The sequence below is a fragment of the Cyprinodon variegatus genome, unplaced genomic scaffold (assembly GCF_000732505.1).
Source record: "Cyprinodon variegatus isolate N-32 unplaced genomic scaffold, C_variegatus-1.0 Scaffold103, whole genome shotgun sequence".
Lineage (NCBI taxonomy): Eukaryota > Metazoa > Chordata > Actinopteri > Cyprinodontiformes > Cyprinodontidae > Cyprinodon > Cyprinodon variegatus.
Genome location: NW_015150556.1, coordinates 445876 through 461929, shown reverse-complemented (window position 1 = coordinate 461929; position 16054 = coordinate 445876). Strand labels below are relative to the sequence as shown.

The following is a 16054-nucleotide window of genomic DNA, read 5'->3' as shown; positions in this document are numbered from 1 at the left end:
AGAGGGCCTGCAGGCGCCAGTGTACGGCAGCCCTGCTTATGTCAGTGATCCCCAGGGCAGCTGTAGCTACAATGTAGCTTGCCACTGTGAGTGTGTGCGTGCGTGAATGAATGTAGTGTAAAGCGCTTTGGTCAAGTCTCCTGACTTTTAATAAAGGTGCTATATAAGTACATGCCATTTACCATTTACGTTGCCTGTCAACACCAAATTTGCAGGAGTAGCCTCTTCACAAAACCCCACTGACAAACATGCACATGCTGAGGGGGTCCAATATGTTTCACCATACAATGTGCATGACATGAGACTTGACTGCCAGTCAGCCAACTTCTGGGGCACCTTGGATATATCTTTGATCACAAGTCAAGTCTTAGTAGCATACTGAACTTTTACAATGATTGATATGAGTTTACCTTTGAAAGGTTGGCATCAACAAGATTAATGTCATTTTCAAGCAAACTGTGCACTCTGCCAGCACTAAAATTATGAGCCTAAATATAATTTTTATATGAGAGCACAGGGGCTATTAAATATGCTTAAATATTTTTCTTCCCGAGCCAATTTTGATTCCTTTCCATGGGAGTTTCAAGCATGCACGGTTTGAAACAGAATTCAACTGGAAAAATGCTGAATTTTTGAATAAAATATTGCGTAGGTATTCTGCAAGCAGAAAAGCACTAGAATCTCAGTGAAACAGCACTACCTGCTGGTGAAACCCCAGCAGGGTCAGTGTCAGTCCAAGCAGTGCAGTGATTTCAAACAGTTTCTTCGATCAATGATTAACAACTAAACTTAATATTAAACCTCAGTATATTTATTTAGTTCTTTGGTGAATTAAAGCAGAAGAAAACTTTGAAATCACAATAAAATATATAAAAACAAACAAACATCTTTTGCATACATTCACATTGCAAAGTAGAAAAATTAAACAAGTTGTTATAAAAAAATAAAACTGTTTTATGTGCACAACTGGGGGGAAAAAAGCACATAAACATTCACAATCAGATCGAATAAAGCAATATTTCTAACAGAAATGTTGCAGGGGTGTTACATAAACATTCACATGTAAAAATATATTGTGATGGTATTAACAAACCTATTGCTTATGCTGCCCCGCAGATCCACTGTTGTATTAAAGGTTGTTAAAGGACACAAAATTATTATATTGCAAATAGTGAGTATATTTCTATCTTTATTGCATCATGTTTTGACATTTTTAGCGTCTTGGTTTTTGCTGATCACACAAAAACATTCACACTAAATGATGAGCACATCTGGGACCAGTGACATCATCAAATATTACTTTTCAGTATGAAACACATGAGGAGATAAAAAGCAGCTTGAAAATAAATTATTTGCATCTCTTTCCACCCTAATAAGTCTAACTTTCAAGTCTGAGTGTTTCACAAAAATACATTCTCTTATGGCAGATTTTTCATGCAGCAAGTAAAGTGATGAAGTAAAGAAAATAACAAAAGAAAAACATATTACTAAACATAACTAAAACACAACCAAAACTTATAAAAAAGAGATTCTTTGGCATTTTACTATAAACAGCATAAAGGTAATGTAAACATGCTGTGCCAAAAGAGAGTGAGCTGAATAGAAATTCAGCCCACATGCTGTGGTTACCTGTGAAAAAGTTTTTAAAAATTTTTACAACCCTTTTTATTCTCTAATTTGTAAATATTACGTGTTTTTTATTAATTTGTTAACAAAAAAGGATTTGTGCTGTACTCAACCTCCACCCTATTTGCATTTTGAAATTAGAACTGATGATGTGAAGAGTTTTGAAAAAAAAAGCGAAAATACAAGAACATATATTTACTTTATACATTGCATCATTAAATAGGAAGGCAAAAATTAATTCTCTTTTATATAACAATAGCTGTATTATTGCATGTTTATGTATGTGTATATATATATATATGTATATATATATATATATATNATATATATATATATATATATATATGACCTTAACAATGAATGTTTCATATATTTAGCAAATAATGAAGAGAGCAACATCTTCTGCTTAAATGAATATCAAACAAAAGCACTCATTGCGTTTCCAGAAGCCAGCTGAAAGAGATTGTCTTCTCTGTGAGTTTCTCTTAAAATAAGGCATATTGTCCAAAATGCAACAAACTTCCAGGTTATCCTCTTGGTTTTCTCTGTGAGCTTTTTCAAGAGTTTTTTTATGCCTTTTTTTCTGGTCCTTTTTTCTTGCAACCATCAAGGGCGTTTTGGGACAGATGAAAATCATTGCTTTCTCCGTTTATGAACTGATCTGTCTCTCCTTCCCCGGTAGTGCTGATGATTATGGTGCAAGGTCTCACCCTGCCGTTTTTTGAAATTGTTGATGCTATAGAGAGCATGTGGTTGATGTCTTCTCATGAAGGACCTCTGATAGCTTGATGCTGAAAGAGAAAATAAGCCTGTTTATACAATATTTGACATAATGTTTTCTTTCTTTGCAGGAGTAATACTTGCTCTACTTACGGTATATACAGGCAATTTTAGGTGCATCCCATCGTCCATCGCCACGACAGCGGATGGTAGGAACATGCCTCTGAATGAAGCCTGTTCGACACTGGTATCTCACCAGGGAGTTGATTTCATACCTCTCACGCTTTCTACCAAATGTATGTGCATTTTCAACTACAGGGGGCTGGCGGCAGGCCACTGGGGAAAAAAGATAGCATAATTAAAATAAGGACTACAAACATGTAATCCATCAGAAGAAACATTTTTAGCAAAAAAAATAATAAAATAAAAAGAAAGTCAAAAGTAAATGATAAGAATTCAACATTGGGTTATGTTCTAAATAAAAGGTTCTAAAAGGTTCCTTAAAAACTGTTAAAATAAAGGGTTACATCGCCTTATCAGCAATGATGTAAATCAGTACTCTAAGTACTTTACAAGCAGACTCTCTCAAATAGTATGCTGTACCATAGCCACTGCAAAGGTTGACTAAATAATATAGTTAGACTCAATGCTAACAAGTTTTAGCTTTCAAGGTTTATAACTTGCAGATTCAGTAAGTTTTTTATAAGAACTAACTTATTTTTAATGGATCTAGTTTTTATTTATCAGTAGTAGCAGTAATATAGTTGTTTATTTGTATTAAGAACTACTTTAGCTGACAGATAATAAAATGACCAATTAATGGTCTCAGACAATGTGAGTATTACATACTACTTATTAAAATTGTGTGCTGAATACAGAAATATTTTGTTAAGAAAACGTCACAATCTTGGTTAAGACTGTGGACTTAACACGAGTCCAACAGATGGTCATTGACAACCTCCACATGGAGAGTAAAGCCGGTGTTCTGTCAGATGACCATACCCATAGTCAATACCCGTTTATCTCTTTAGTTTTGTATGAAAAATACACTTTAAACTACCTAACCGGGCATGTCTCCCTTTAGTCATGTACAAAGAAACTATTTAATTACTGGTGTATTGGTGTTTTTTGAAGCGTATGAAGATCTTACCTTAAATTTTTTTTTGAACATGACTAAAGTGATACACGCCCATCGAGTTTAAAGTCTATTTTTTTTACAATGTCTATATTTATGCTGGTATGACAGGGTATGCTAATCTGAAAGAACACTGTACACTGTATGATTTTTTGCCCTTTTCAGGCCGATTCTCCAGTCGTGCGAGAATTTTTTGATCTAGTCAACTTTCAGCCTGATTGTGCATCGTGTAATGTACAGGGGATAGCCAGGGCCGATCGGCCTCTCACGACCACCTCCTGATCAGGAATTGTAAGGTTGTCAGAAAATCATGTTTGAAATTCAGTTGGCCGTCATAAGGTCACATCAGAGTGAGAATATACATCATGAGCTGTGGACTTTTAAACATGTTAATTTTGTCATACAGTTTTAGCTGTAGCTGCGTGCAATGCTTAAGCTACAGAAGTTAATTGTAAAGTTAGCTGTTTATAGTGTGCTGTGTAAGGGTATATAAATTGAAACGTTGAAGGAAGATATACAGTGAAAAAACATCTACTGCATTGTGAAATAAAGCCTATTCAAGAGTATGAATGAGTTCCACAAAGTAGAAATCACTGGTGGAGTCACTGTTTCAGGAGCCACTGCACAATGTTGTGGGATCAAACTGTTGCAATCCTTGTGTTAAACCACTATTTAACTAAAGGAAAAGTCGGAAGAATCTTATTTAGGCTTAGTAGAAAAAACACAAGCTGAAGGGAACTACTTAAGCAACCTTCTCAACACTTGAATACAGGCAGAACAGCGACGTAGCACACTGTATTGACTGAATGCAACTATAAATATGACCAACTATCAGCTCTTTTGGAATTTAACCTGTACAGCTGAAAAGATACATCCATCCCAAGAAGATTAATTATAACTTTATGATTTGGTGTGAAATCATTTAGATGACAGGCTGTGTGCATCTGCTTACTGCTTTTGTAAAGAATATTGTAATATAAGAAGCTTGATTTCATTACCTGTGCCTTTTTTGCATGTGAATGTTAGGTGATAGTTGCAAGGGACATCATTCCACTGGCCATCCTCATGCCAAATCATCACAACACAGTCCTCTCCAGATGAAAAGAAGCTGTCAGGCTGGTTCGGCCTCCAGTTGTCATATTGCTGAAAATAGAGCAAAGATTCCCATGTGATGTTTATCTCTTAATTTAACCTGGCAGTATCTACAATGTGTGCTGATTAATTTGCAAACAGCCTGTATGCACTTATTGTATGCTTTGTTATGACATATGTTGTACTTTGGTGAAGAGGGAGTCCTGTACTGTTCATGAAGACATCGTACCATTAATAAAGGTGTACCCAAGGGAGAAGGTAGAGAGGAGGCCCAGGGGTGATCATGGCCACCCCTAGACAACCATTGGCTGACCCTCTATTAAGTGATTTAATGTCCTCTGGTGCATGTAATTTGCCACCTCTACAACAAGCAATTTCCTTCTGAAGTGAAAAATCCTAACTAATTTGACACTTTGTTAGTAAATCAAACATAAACTGATAACAAAAATACAGTATCTAAGTATGCACATCAATATACTTTAAAGAACTAGTTTTTGTGTTTTAAGGTGAGAAGTGAAAGTCTCCACAAGTCATCTTGGAGTTTTATATGTATTTAAAGAAAACAACCAAACCGATTTCCCTATGTATTAATATATGTATATACTAATATTAAACAGAAACATATTTGATGAAGGTGTAGTGGACGATTTTTGCAGAAACGTAAGTAAGAAATGCCTATGTCACTTTTTGAATAAGCACGCGCAAGACCGTCCTATGTGCTCTTCTGCCATCCTGTGAAAGAATCAAACACACTCTGGTCTTATGTCTTTCTTTTGAGGCCTTCCTCTTTTTCTTTTTAGTAAAACTGTTTACTTTGTGTGACTCTCTGACATTTTTAAAATAGCAGTGAAGCTCCAATAACAAAAAAGCTGGATGTTTTGCTCAATCGTTTTCTTGTTGGTATAGATTGATACTGAAAAGCTACTGTCACCTTTCCATTTTCAGCCACTTCTCTGTGCATATTGGTCCACCCTAGCCTCTAGAAAATTGTCTGGCCCCAACACTAGGTGTTCCAAATCTGAACTAATGAAAGCAAGTAGGCTTATTTAAACAAACACACAGCTTGATCTCACTATGCTTATGGATGCGCAATATTATATGCAAAAAGCTAAAGACCTAGATTTCAGACCAGAAGTAAAGCATCAGTACACTTTTATTAACGTCCACAAGAGGGGGGAGCAGGGTAAACTCAGTAATAACTACAGTAAACGTCTGAATGACAACTCAACAGAGTACTGCAAAGGAAACTAAGCATTTAAATTATCCCCAACAGACACTTATCATCAAAGTATAACACTATGTTTGGTATCTGATATTGCAGTATGCATTCTTTGTGAACACTTTTCCTCAAGAAGTTTGCATGTCTATGATTGAAAGTTTCTGCCAACAAAAAACAGTACATGTAGATTTAAGTCCATGCAGTATCCACACAGCTGTGAAGCTGTGAGCCATCCAGGCTGCAGTTGAAGTACTATAGTCTTTCAGCATGTTCTAGGTTCAAACACTTCAAAGCTGTCACTCCCCCACCACCACATCCCCCATACACACTTTCCTGCCATCATGCCTCTAGGTCTTAGTGCTCTGTCATTATGGCTTACAAACATACTCTGACTTCCTCCTCTGCTCATCTCAGCACAACAAATGGTTGAGCTATCAACTGTCTGTCAAGTCTGCATCTCAATGAAAATATCCAAGCTGTCCAACACCATCCAAACACACATTCATAGATGTGAATCTGTTTATGGTGGTAAATACAACTTCACAGTTGAAAATGTTCTTATTATTTATTTGGATTCAGTTGAATTGACCACCCACCTAAACCCCTGGGGTGTTACTAGACTGTGTTTTTCTCAAGCTAAAGCTGAGAACAGGTGCTGTCCATCTGTATGTCTCTTTGGTGGCCCTTCCCCCGTGTGACTGCCTGCTGGCTGAGCTCTCTCAGGAGGGGGGGGATAAAGAGGGACCATAAAAGTCCATGTCTACCAGACCCTCCCCACAAGCTCATTCACAACCTCATCACCTCTAAATTGGTCTTTGCTTATCTGTTAACCCCCAGGGTTTCGCTTCCCCTTCACCTCTGCTTTTAAGGAAACGTCATATCCGTCCATTCACAGACTTAGACTGTAATTAAGCTTTACTCTATCAGGTGAGAGAAATATTCAGGAACTAATAGTCAAAACATTTGACTTTGTTGTAAAAAAATTCCATACATGTTGAAAACATTTATGCCGATGAAGATTCTCAGTCATCCAGATCATAGTCATTCCGTAAAAGTAAAAAAAAAATCCACTGGACTTGGTTTCCAAGATTTGAAGACCTTTCGACGTTGGCGAAACGTCTTTAAATCTTGGAAACCAAGTCCAGTGGATTTTTTTTTTTTTACTTTTACGCAATTATGTTATTTACAAACATAAATGTCCCTGTGTTTTAATCATTTTTTTGCTTATTACAAGGTAGCAAATGTTTCCTTAAAAACCAAACTGGGATAAATGCATGTGTTCAAGCATTCAACATCTACCGTAAGTCAATACCTAGTCTGACCATATTTTATTGAAATAGATTTGTGGTAAACCAAAAGTTAGGTTTTTTGCTCTCATCTGACACCATGCTCCACAGGTTTGTTGGGTCCTGTATGTGGCCTGTGGCAGACAGGTCATAGGACAGCTTTAAGTTTGCCTTAAACTTAAAGGTGCAGTAGGAGAACTTTTCTGATGCATTTTTTTACCATGTGGCTTTACCAGGATAGTAAAAGCGATCATGTTGCCGGCAGATTTCGGCATTTTAAGTTAATTTAGGCGTTAATAAACAGTTTTAGAGGAGTGATCATAGCGCTCTGCATCATCAGCACTGCCTGTCTCCCTGCCAGCAGCTGCTCCTGCTGCTCTTGACGCGATGCAGACAGCATGCTTGTCCATGTGTTTTGAAGGCGTGGTTTCGAGGGTTTTGAAGGGAGAGGCATGGTTGTGTATTTTCAAAAATATAGCTTGCTGGAACAGTTTTCTGAGATTGCCTACTGCACCTTTAAGCTGTATTAGGACACTTGCATAGCCTGTTTTAAACTATTTTATATACAGTATGATGTAGTATGTGTGCAAAGGGATATGCAGTGTTGTTTTCTGCACCACATGACAATTTGCATTTAAGCATGTGGCTGCTGTAATCAATGCTTTCCTTAGCCTGCTGTCACTTAGGCTGAATGGCCATTGCATGCTAGGTTTGCAGTTGTGCTATACTCTGTTCTCTCTCGGGTTATGTATTGGACAGTGCTCTTTGAGATGTCCAAAAATTTAAACATGGTTTTCTGATGTATATGAACATATGTTGAGACTAAGCTGCACAAGTGGACATCATTTACATTTCAGGATACTGAAGCCAATTTTTTTGATGGAAATAATGAAGGGCTTCAGACTTATGGGAGATTAATATAACAATAAGAACAATCTTTGAAAACAATGGGCCTCAATCCATCTTCAAACCTTCTTACGAGTGATTTAAGAGAAAATGTCACATTCACCATTTTTCCCCTCTTTCTAATCTTCTCTCAGGTATGAACAAATTTTATGAGAGATCCAGACTTGATATATGATTCTTGCACAATCATTCAGCTGTTATTTAAACCAATTTTATTTACTAAATGACTACATTTGTTGTTACTTAGAAGTAATTGGCCAATTTATTGGGCTAAATCAATATACAGCGGGTCACATAAATATTAAGCAAGCCACCATTTTTCTCATTAAATATATTTCTATAGGTGCTATTGAGATGACTAGGTGAAGGACTACATTATGAAAAGGTCGCCAGGGAATACTTAATATAACAACTCTTGCTAGATGTCTGCATCTATCAATTTGGTTATATTTAAATATTTACACTGCTATGTTAAATACATTAGAGAGCAGCATCTTACCATGGGCCTGCCATCAGTCCAGCGGAAGTCATTGGGGTACATCTTATCATTCAGGCCAACCCACTGGTAGTCATGTCCAAGACCTGAAATCAAGGACAGAAAAAAACAGCTGATTACATTTCTAATCTATCTTCTCCTTATATTCAGACTTTGTATCAATAACATTTAAAAAAGAAAATAGATATCACAGGCATTTTTACTGTCTTTATCATTTTCCTGAACATTCTGTCCTCTAACTGTTTTGATTGTTTTGCTCCAAATAATTTTTTTCACTTTTGTTATGAACAAAAGCTATCATAATAAAGCAAAGCATGTTTATTTAATTTCTGAAATAATGTATAAAAAGGGTCTTCAGCTTACGGTTTACAAACTGTTGCTCTTCATGAGAAAGGATGCTAGTTAAATGAGCTCCATGTATGCGGCACTCTCGCTCTGCAGAGTCCCAGCTCTTCCTCTGTGGGAAGAACTTGTAGCAATGGCCCTGAAACTTGTGCCAACCATAGTCACATGTTTCAGTATCTGAAAGACAAAAAAAAAAAAAAAAAAGACTTAAGTTTCAGGAAAACAAAAACAAAGATTGAGTTTGAGTTTAGCCTTTTTATACCACGGTATGCCACAATGATATTGTTAGGATCTGGGGCTTTGCCCACCAGAGGGGGACATGGATCCATGCCTGGGGAGCTTGGGCTCAGCATGGACAGCTGTTTTCCATCTGCTGATTAAAGAAGCTCTCCCTATATAAGCTGAGTGAGAGCTCCCCTCTGAGCCGGATTGTTGTGTTTCCTGTGCCACCATGCCTGTCTGAATCTGCAAACCTGTAAGTCTGTCAACCGGTTCCAATAAAATACTGGACTTTTCCCTGCCTCTCTGTCTGTGAGTTCTGCATCTGGGCTAGAAAACCTGCGCATCATGACAGATATTCTGTAGGACTCAGGGTCAGACATACTGTAGGTAGAGTACCCACAAATTCCACTAAAGTAGGAGTAATACTACTTCATCATATTCGTACTCATGCAAGAGTAAAAAGAAGCCAACCAAGAAATTACTCAAGTAAGAATAAAAAGTATTTAAAAAAAAGACTACTTAAGAACTGAGTAACTAGTCATAACAACTATCATTTCAAGAAAGACCATAATACAATGTTATGTGAAAATTCTGGTATTTTAACACTATATTTGAGTAATAAAGATTTCTTTTTTAATTGTTGAAAATTAACAGTTCCAGGCAGAAGAAACACTTTTACAAACCAATTTTCTTTTTAACATAAACCACCACCTTAAGTGGCAATATCTAGTTCTTACTTTATATCAGCTTTACCTCCATATGCCATGCTAAGTTTAAGTAAGGAAAACTTACTTAAACTTAAAGAAGAAGCGTATACATTACTCAGTAAATTTAGTCAAGATGGATGGAGCAGCCAAACATTTTACTCAAATAAGAGGGTGATTTCAATCAGATTTTAAATGTTATGTTTAAAGTGGATTATGAGTGGAACTTAATTATAACTATCAGGATTTGGATAATTTAAGTCCCAAATATTTTGACAGGACTTTTGCATAAAACTATTTATCTCAACCTGGTTCTTGTAAAGATAGAAACAACTCTTAGAAACAACAGATACAATCAGCAGTAATAAAAGACTACTGTGTTGTATTTCCATGAGCTAGTTTCTTCCCTTTTACAATTGGCAATCTCCATACAGCCATGTCTAGGTACATAATATGGGTGGGAATCCCAAAAGAGTTATCATGACAACATTTAGGGCGTAAGCTAGTTAAAATATTTCAGTGGTAAATGGTTTGTTTTCCTTTGCATAACACGTGCTGTAAAGATTTAGATGGAAACCCAACTAACACCCTGGGATTTTACAAAAAAATTTAGTCAAATTCTCCAATATTAATACATCAGGGTGCGACTAGGTCCAGCAGCCCCAAAAGGAACCAGATTTCTGAAAAATCCCAGATTTTGCTGTCTAAATTTGCTAAGTCAGAAATAATCATGCAAAGAGCCTGAGAGGTTAATTATGTAAAGAGCTTCTAAAAACGGACTTCAAAATCTGTAAAAAAAATCTTATCATTTATAGTTAAAATTATATTGACTGCAATGAATTGGTAGATAACAGGAGACAAGGACCTTGTTTAAAGAGGAAAGTCTTAAAAATCATATCTCCTGAAGACCTATCAAAGAATGGCGAAAATTCCTGTTACGAATCTAATCAGGGGAGGAGAACTTAATATTGTTCAATATCACATGGTCTGGTCTTTATGACGCCAGGATTTGTAATCTTAGGGGAATGGAAACACACTTATCAAGTTTGGGTTGATTATCAAATACATTAAGGACAAAGCATCGTAATTGCCACAAAGAAAAAGTGGAGGCAAAGAACACATTGCGAGACCATAAATGTAAACCTTTGACTTACAGACACAATTGAAACATGATGTCTACAAGTCATATGCACTGTATAAGAAATGTTCCTTCATTCCTCTGACTTAGTCCATCTCTTTCATTCACTGGGTACTCTTTAAGTTAATAAATAACACCACTGTTAACTTGGAAGTAAATTGGCCACAAATCAAAAATTGAGGGGATTAAGTCAAATTGAAGTCAAATGTGTTTACGTTTATGATTATGCATTTATCAGACCCTTTTATCCAAAGTGACTCAAAGTAGACACAATGTTACAGTTATCATCAATATGACAATAAGTGGTTTAAAACAGACCAAACTGTTCTGTTATCAAAAATGAAAATACATAGAACAGTGATTTATTATTATTATTTTGATGCAATAGTCACAGTCCAGATACTTGTGTAAACATCTATATTTGGCTCTATTTGAGAAAAAATATCTACCACTAGATGGGTTTTTATTGTTATTTCTGTTGATTTAAGATTCATAATCACAGCTGTTAACAAGCCTAAGTCAAAACAGTTCACTAGACTTGTGAAGAAAATTAAAAAGATAGATCACATTTCTTCTATCCCTTTGTTGGGTTCCCTGTTAAATCTGGAACATAATTTCATAAACTTCCTTTTGAAGTACAAAGCCCTAAATAACCAAACCTCATTTTATACCGGAGATCTTGAGATCACTTTGTTCTCAATCTGCACGTTTACATTCGGTTCCTAGAATTTCAAAATTTAGAATGGGAGGCAGATATTTTAGTTATCAGGCTTTACTTCTGTGTAGCCAACTACCACTTTTAATAAGGCAGACACCCATGCTTTTACTTTTAAGGGTAGGCTTAAAACTTTCTTTTTTCATAAAACACTAAAATATGTGCACGTCTTGTGAAGGTGAAGAATGATGAAGCGTGTATGTATGGGGCACGGTGCGGGTCGGTTGTCTTCGTGGTGGGCAAAATATTCATGAGCATACCATAAAAGGAAGAAAAACTGTCATTTCATTCTAGGGGCTTATAACCAGGCTTGCATTAGGACTCATAGAACAGCAAATATTACATTATATTCCAACAACCAATGCTACACACCCTATTCAGAGACCTTAAGGACCAGCACCAAGTACCTTATATAATCATTCTATGACCCCTTTAACACCTAGTCAGCCTCGGTAGAAGGCCAATGCTTGGTGTGAGAGATTGCTATAGAGTCAATGACAAAATGTCAGCGAATATGTATCATTACCACATGGTCATGGCAACGAGTCAATGACTCAATGCAATCAGCTAGTTTTCTTCAACCTGTTCTTTACACAGAGGAGTTAAGTTTTTCATGTAGGCTAATATAAAAAAAAAAACCTTTAGGCAGCACTTTAAGGAGACAAAATTTATTGTAATTATATGATTAAATAATAGGCATGTAAATTGCTCAGGTAATGACTTAGAGAAATGTAAGACAACCCTAAGTTCATCATTGACTAGTGTTATATCTAGTATTAGAGTAAGTTTAATTCCCAAAATGTGACTGAGTATCTTGATTAGATACTGTGTTTCAATGAATCAACCCATCACTATTTTGACTTATGAAAACATAAGTCAAAATAGTTCTATGAATAATTGTGGAAAGTTTTCATTGTAATGAAATAAGTAAAAAAAAAAAAAAGCCTATACACAAAAAAGGAATTTTTATAACCGTACCTTCCTCACAGTAAAGCCCAGAGTAGCTTGGGAGACATACACATGTGAAGGAAGCCAGCCCGTCGACACATGTGCCTCCGTTACGGCATGGATTGGATTGGCACTCATCAATTTCTTACGGGAAAAGAAACAATACACAATTTAGGAGTCAATATTTCCAATTTATCTGACATAAAATATCTTGTAATAACAAATATACCTGTTTCACATTGATGACCAGTATAACCAGAGGAACAGCTACATGAATAGATGCTGCCTCTCTTGAAGCAAGACCCTCCATTTAGACAAACATTCTCTTCACATGAATAGATCCCTGTTAAAAAAATATCAACACTTAATTAAAGAAATCTGAACACAGAAAATGTTCTGAAAAAGGACAATGAATAAAATCTACCTGGAATTTCCACCGTCTCCCCAACAACAGTGTGGCCCAAATCAAGTCTTATTGGGGCAGAGGTGGTTGTTTCCTCTCCTTGTCTTGATGTTTCTCTTCCATTAAGTGATGACGTTGTTAGGGATGTTGATATTTCACTGTACTGTTTTCCATCTTCTACAGAGAAGGATGATGAATCTGTTGCTAAAGATGTAAATAACTCTGCCTGATTGTGGGCTTGTGTTGTCGTGAATTCTTCATGGATTATTGGGGTAGATTCAGTAACAACTCTACTGCTGCCAATGATAGTTTCTCCTAAGGAGCTTTCAAGATAATCTGTAGTTGTAGCGTCAACCTTAAATACAGTCTGAATTTCTTCTGGGAACAAGGTTTGCTCTTTATATCTGGAAGTCTGTGGTGCCTTTGGGATTTTGAGGTCTACTGATACACTGTCAGAGCTGGATGGCTTGGTTTCATTTTCTTTAACTGTGCTCAAGTCAGACAAAAAATTATTTGTGGTTAGTTGCAGCTCGGGCGTAATGTCGTCAGACTTATTCCTATCAACATTTTTGGAAATTTCTATCATGCTCAACTTGGAACCGTTGAAGCTAACAGGACTGCCTTCAGTGGTAGAGACTGAGACAACATCAACTGGAAATGTTGCCACTGCTTTGTGAGCTTCTGACACCACCGAGGGTATCGTGTTTTCTCTTTCAGTGATGCCCATTACTGATTGGGAAGGCTCACTTGGAGATGCTTTGAAACTATTTTTGGGCTGTTGGGTTTCATTATACTGAGGTTCGGATTCGAGAAAGATGGGGTTTTCTTCATCATAGTCCGGGGTTGGATAATCAAAGACACTGTCAAGGGTGTCAAGGGGAGATAGTGATTTTTCAACAGTTGCATCAAGAGATAGCTTTGGCAGAATTGTAAAATGACTTTCCAAACCAGAACCAGCCTGATTCCCTAAATAATTAACAGGATGTAAAGTGGTTGATCCTGCAACCTGACTTGTAGACATGGGGTGAATTGTTGATTCAGAAAAATTTTCAGTGGACTGGTCTGGTTGGGGGAGATCTAAATTTATGACCTTTTCTTCTCCTAAATCAACTTTGTGTATCATTGTAATTGCCATGTCACCTCCTGCTTCCTCTGTGCGGATAGTTGGGTATAATGAAGGGGAGGGAACTATAGAGATAGTATCAACATTAATCATTATATCATCCTTTGTAAATAGTTTTGGGCTGGGAATTTCCTGGCTCAAACTACCTGTAGCTACAGAAAGTGAATCATTAACATTTTTTACATTCTCCGTGGATGTGCTGCCTGATGGTTCAGATTGATGCAAAAATATTGATGTTTGTTCATCAAGCTTTCTCTCTGCTTGGTTGTAAGTTGGAGAAACAATCACAACCTTGGTGTCACTGCTAGAGCTTGCAATATTGTGAACTGTCATGTGATCACTTATAGCAGACTGTACACTATAAGATGATTGTGTTGTTTGCTCTTCTAAAACTGCAACTTTGTCATTGGACACTGACATTAAAGAATCTGAGTTAACAGTATTGGTCATAGAAAAGTCAATTGGCTTCTGAGTCACCGTGGCGGAAGATGTCATTAACTCCAAAGCAAAGATTGAGGGGGGGAGAGTAAATGCAAATGAACCTGTAGCATCTTTGTCAGTGTTGTTGGGATGTTTTGTATTGAAAGTTGCTTTGGGTTTCATAACAGAGCTTGCAACTGGTTCAAATGATGTGATGGCACCTGTACTATCTTCATCAATAGAAGAATAATCTCCATTCCTACGGTCAGCAAAGTAAGTCTCTCTGTTTGTCATATGGGGAGCTTGGGTTGGGGACAATAATTCAGGATGTGTACCAGTATGCGTTGTAGGCATTTCACTCTCAGTGTCAGCTGTTTCAGCTTCATCTGTCATAACAAAAATGTTTTGAGATTTGGTGGTAAGTTCTGTAGAATTTCCATCGGATGGGCTTGTTGTAAATGATGCATGGCCAGACAATTCAACAGAAGATCGCACAAGCACTGGTTGGATTTTCAAGTCATCTGTGTCCCCAGAAGCTTCATCACCTGAATTTTCTTCTTCATTAGAATCCTCATCATCTAACTGGGTATCTGTCACCTCTTCCCTGGTGGAAGAAACGAAAGGAGCAGGATCCAATGACTGTGTCAACTGGTTTGAAATATTTTTATCATGAGGGGGTGTTATATAACTATCAAGTTTTGTTGGTTCTCCTGCGGTAAAAAGAACATTTTCATAATCTGTCACTGGTAGGTTTGTTGTACTCTCTGTGCTAAACAGTGATGAGTGTGTAGCAGACGCAATGCGTATGCTAGTTATTCCACTTAGGTTTTTACTTGTACTCTCTTGGTTGTTTATTGTAGATGCTGAACGTTCCTGTGGCCTTGCAGACATGTCATCGAACTGTGAAGAACTCTCTGCTCTAGCAGAAACTGAAGGTCTACTTGTTTGACCTGTTTGAATAAGTTCTTCGTCCACCACTGGTAGATTTGTTTTTTTCTCTGTGCTGAACAGTGGGGACCCTGTAGGAGAGGCAATGTTTATTCTAGAGGTTCCAATTGGGGTTTCACTTGTAGTCGCTGGGTTTGTTAGTGGAGATGCTGAACTTTCCTCCAGCTCTGCAGAGATTTCGTCAGGCTTCAAAGTTGAAAATGTCTGGTGGGTTTCAGGGGACACAGATTTTGGTTTCTCTGTACTGTATAGTGTTGAAGCTGAGGTAACAGCTGTTCTTGAAGTATCAGTTTTTTCAGCTCTTCTTGATTCTGGGGTCGATGATGATAGAATATGAAAAGCTGAGGAGCCGGTCGTTCCTTTAGTGACAGAAGTTTCACTAGACTTTGTCATGTTTTCAACAGCAATATATTCATCTGTGTTGGTAAAGCTTGATGCTGCTTGGGTAGATATTGTTGCTGTGCCTGTGTCAAAACTAGACAGAGTTGAAGATGTATCAATAACTGTAACCGTTGATATAAACTGGTCAGTATTTGTTAATCCAGAACCATCCACATCTTCTACAGTAGTTACAGGAACTTTCTCTGTCTTCGCAGTAATGGGGGATA

The 16054-nt window shown here is 37.1% G+C and overlaps 1 protein-coding gene across 2 annotated transcripts in view; it reads right to left on the bottom strand.

Moving 5' to 3' along the window:
• Positions 1-1977: 1977 nt before the first annotated feature.
• Positions 1978-16054, bottom strand: part of vcan (versican) — a 44272-nt gene continuing 30195 nt past the window's right edge. The window contains exons 1-8 of one of the 2 annotated variants that reach the window (XM_015374415.1): positions 12977-16048; positions 12782-12895; positions 12583-12696; positions 8844-9002; positions 8484-8566; positions 4480-4624; positions 2500-2682; positions 1978-2417 (exon numbers count right to left, since the gene is read on the bottom strand). In XM_015374415.1, the coding sequence (XP_015229901.1) occupies positions 2260-2417; positions 2500-2682; positions 4480-4624; positions 8484-8566; positions 8844-9002; positions 12583-12696; positions 12782-12895; positions 12977-15839 (3819 nt within the window). In that variant the 5' untranslated portion in view covers positions 15840-16048 and the 3' untranslated portion in view covers positions 1978-2259. Of the gene's footprint in view, positions 2418-2499; positions 2683-4479; positions 4625-8483; positions 8567-8843; positions 9003-12582; positions 12697-12781; positions 12896-12976; positions 16049-16054 lie in introns of those variants that run through there. The other variant, XM_015374417.1, reaches the window with a different exon arrangement.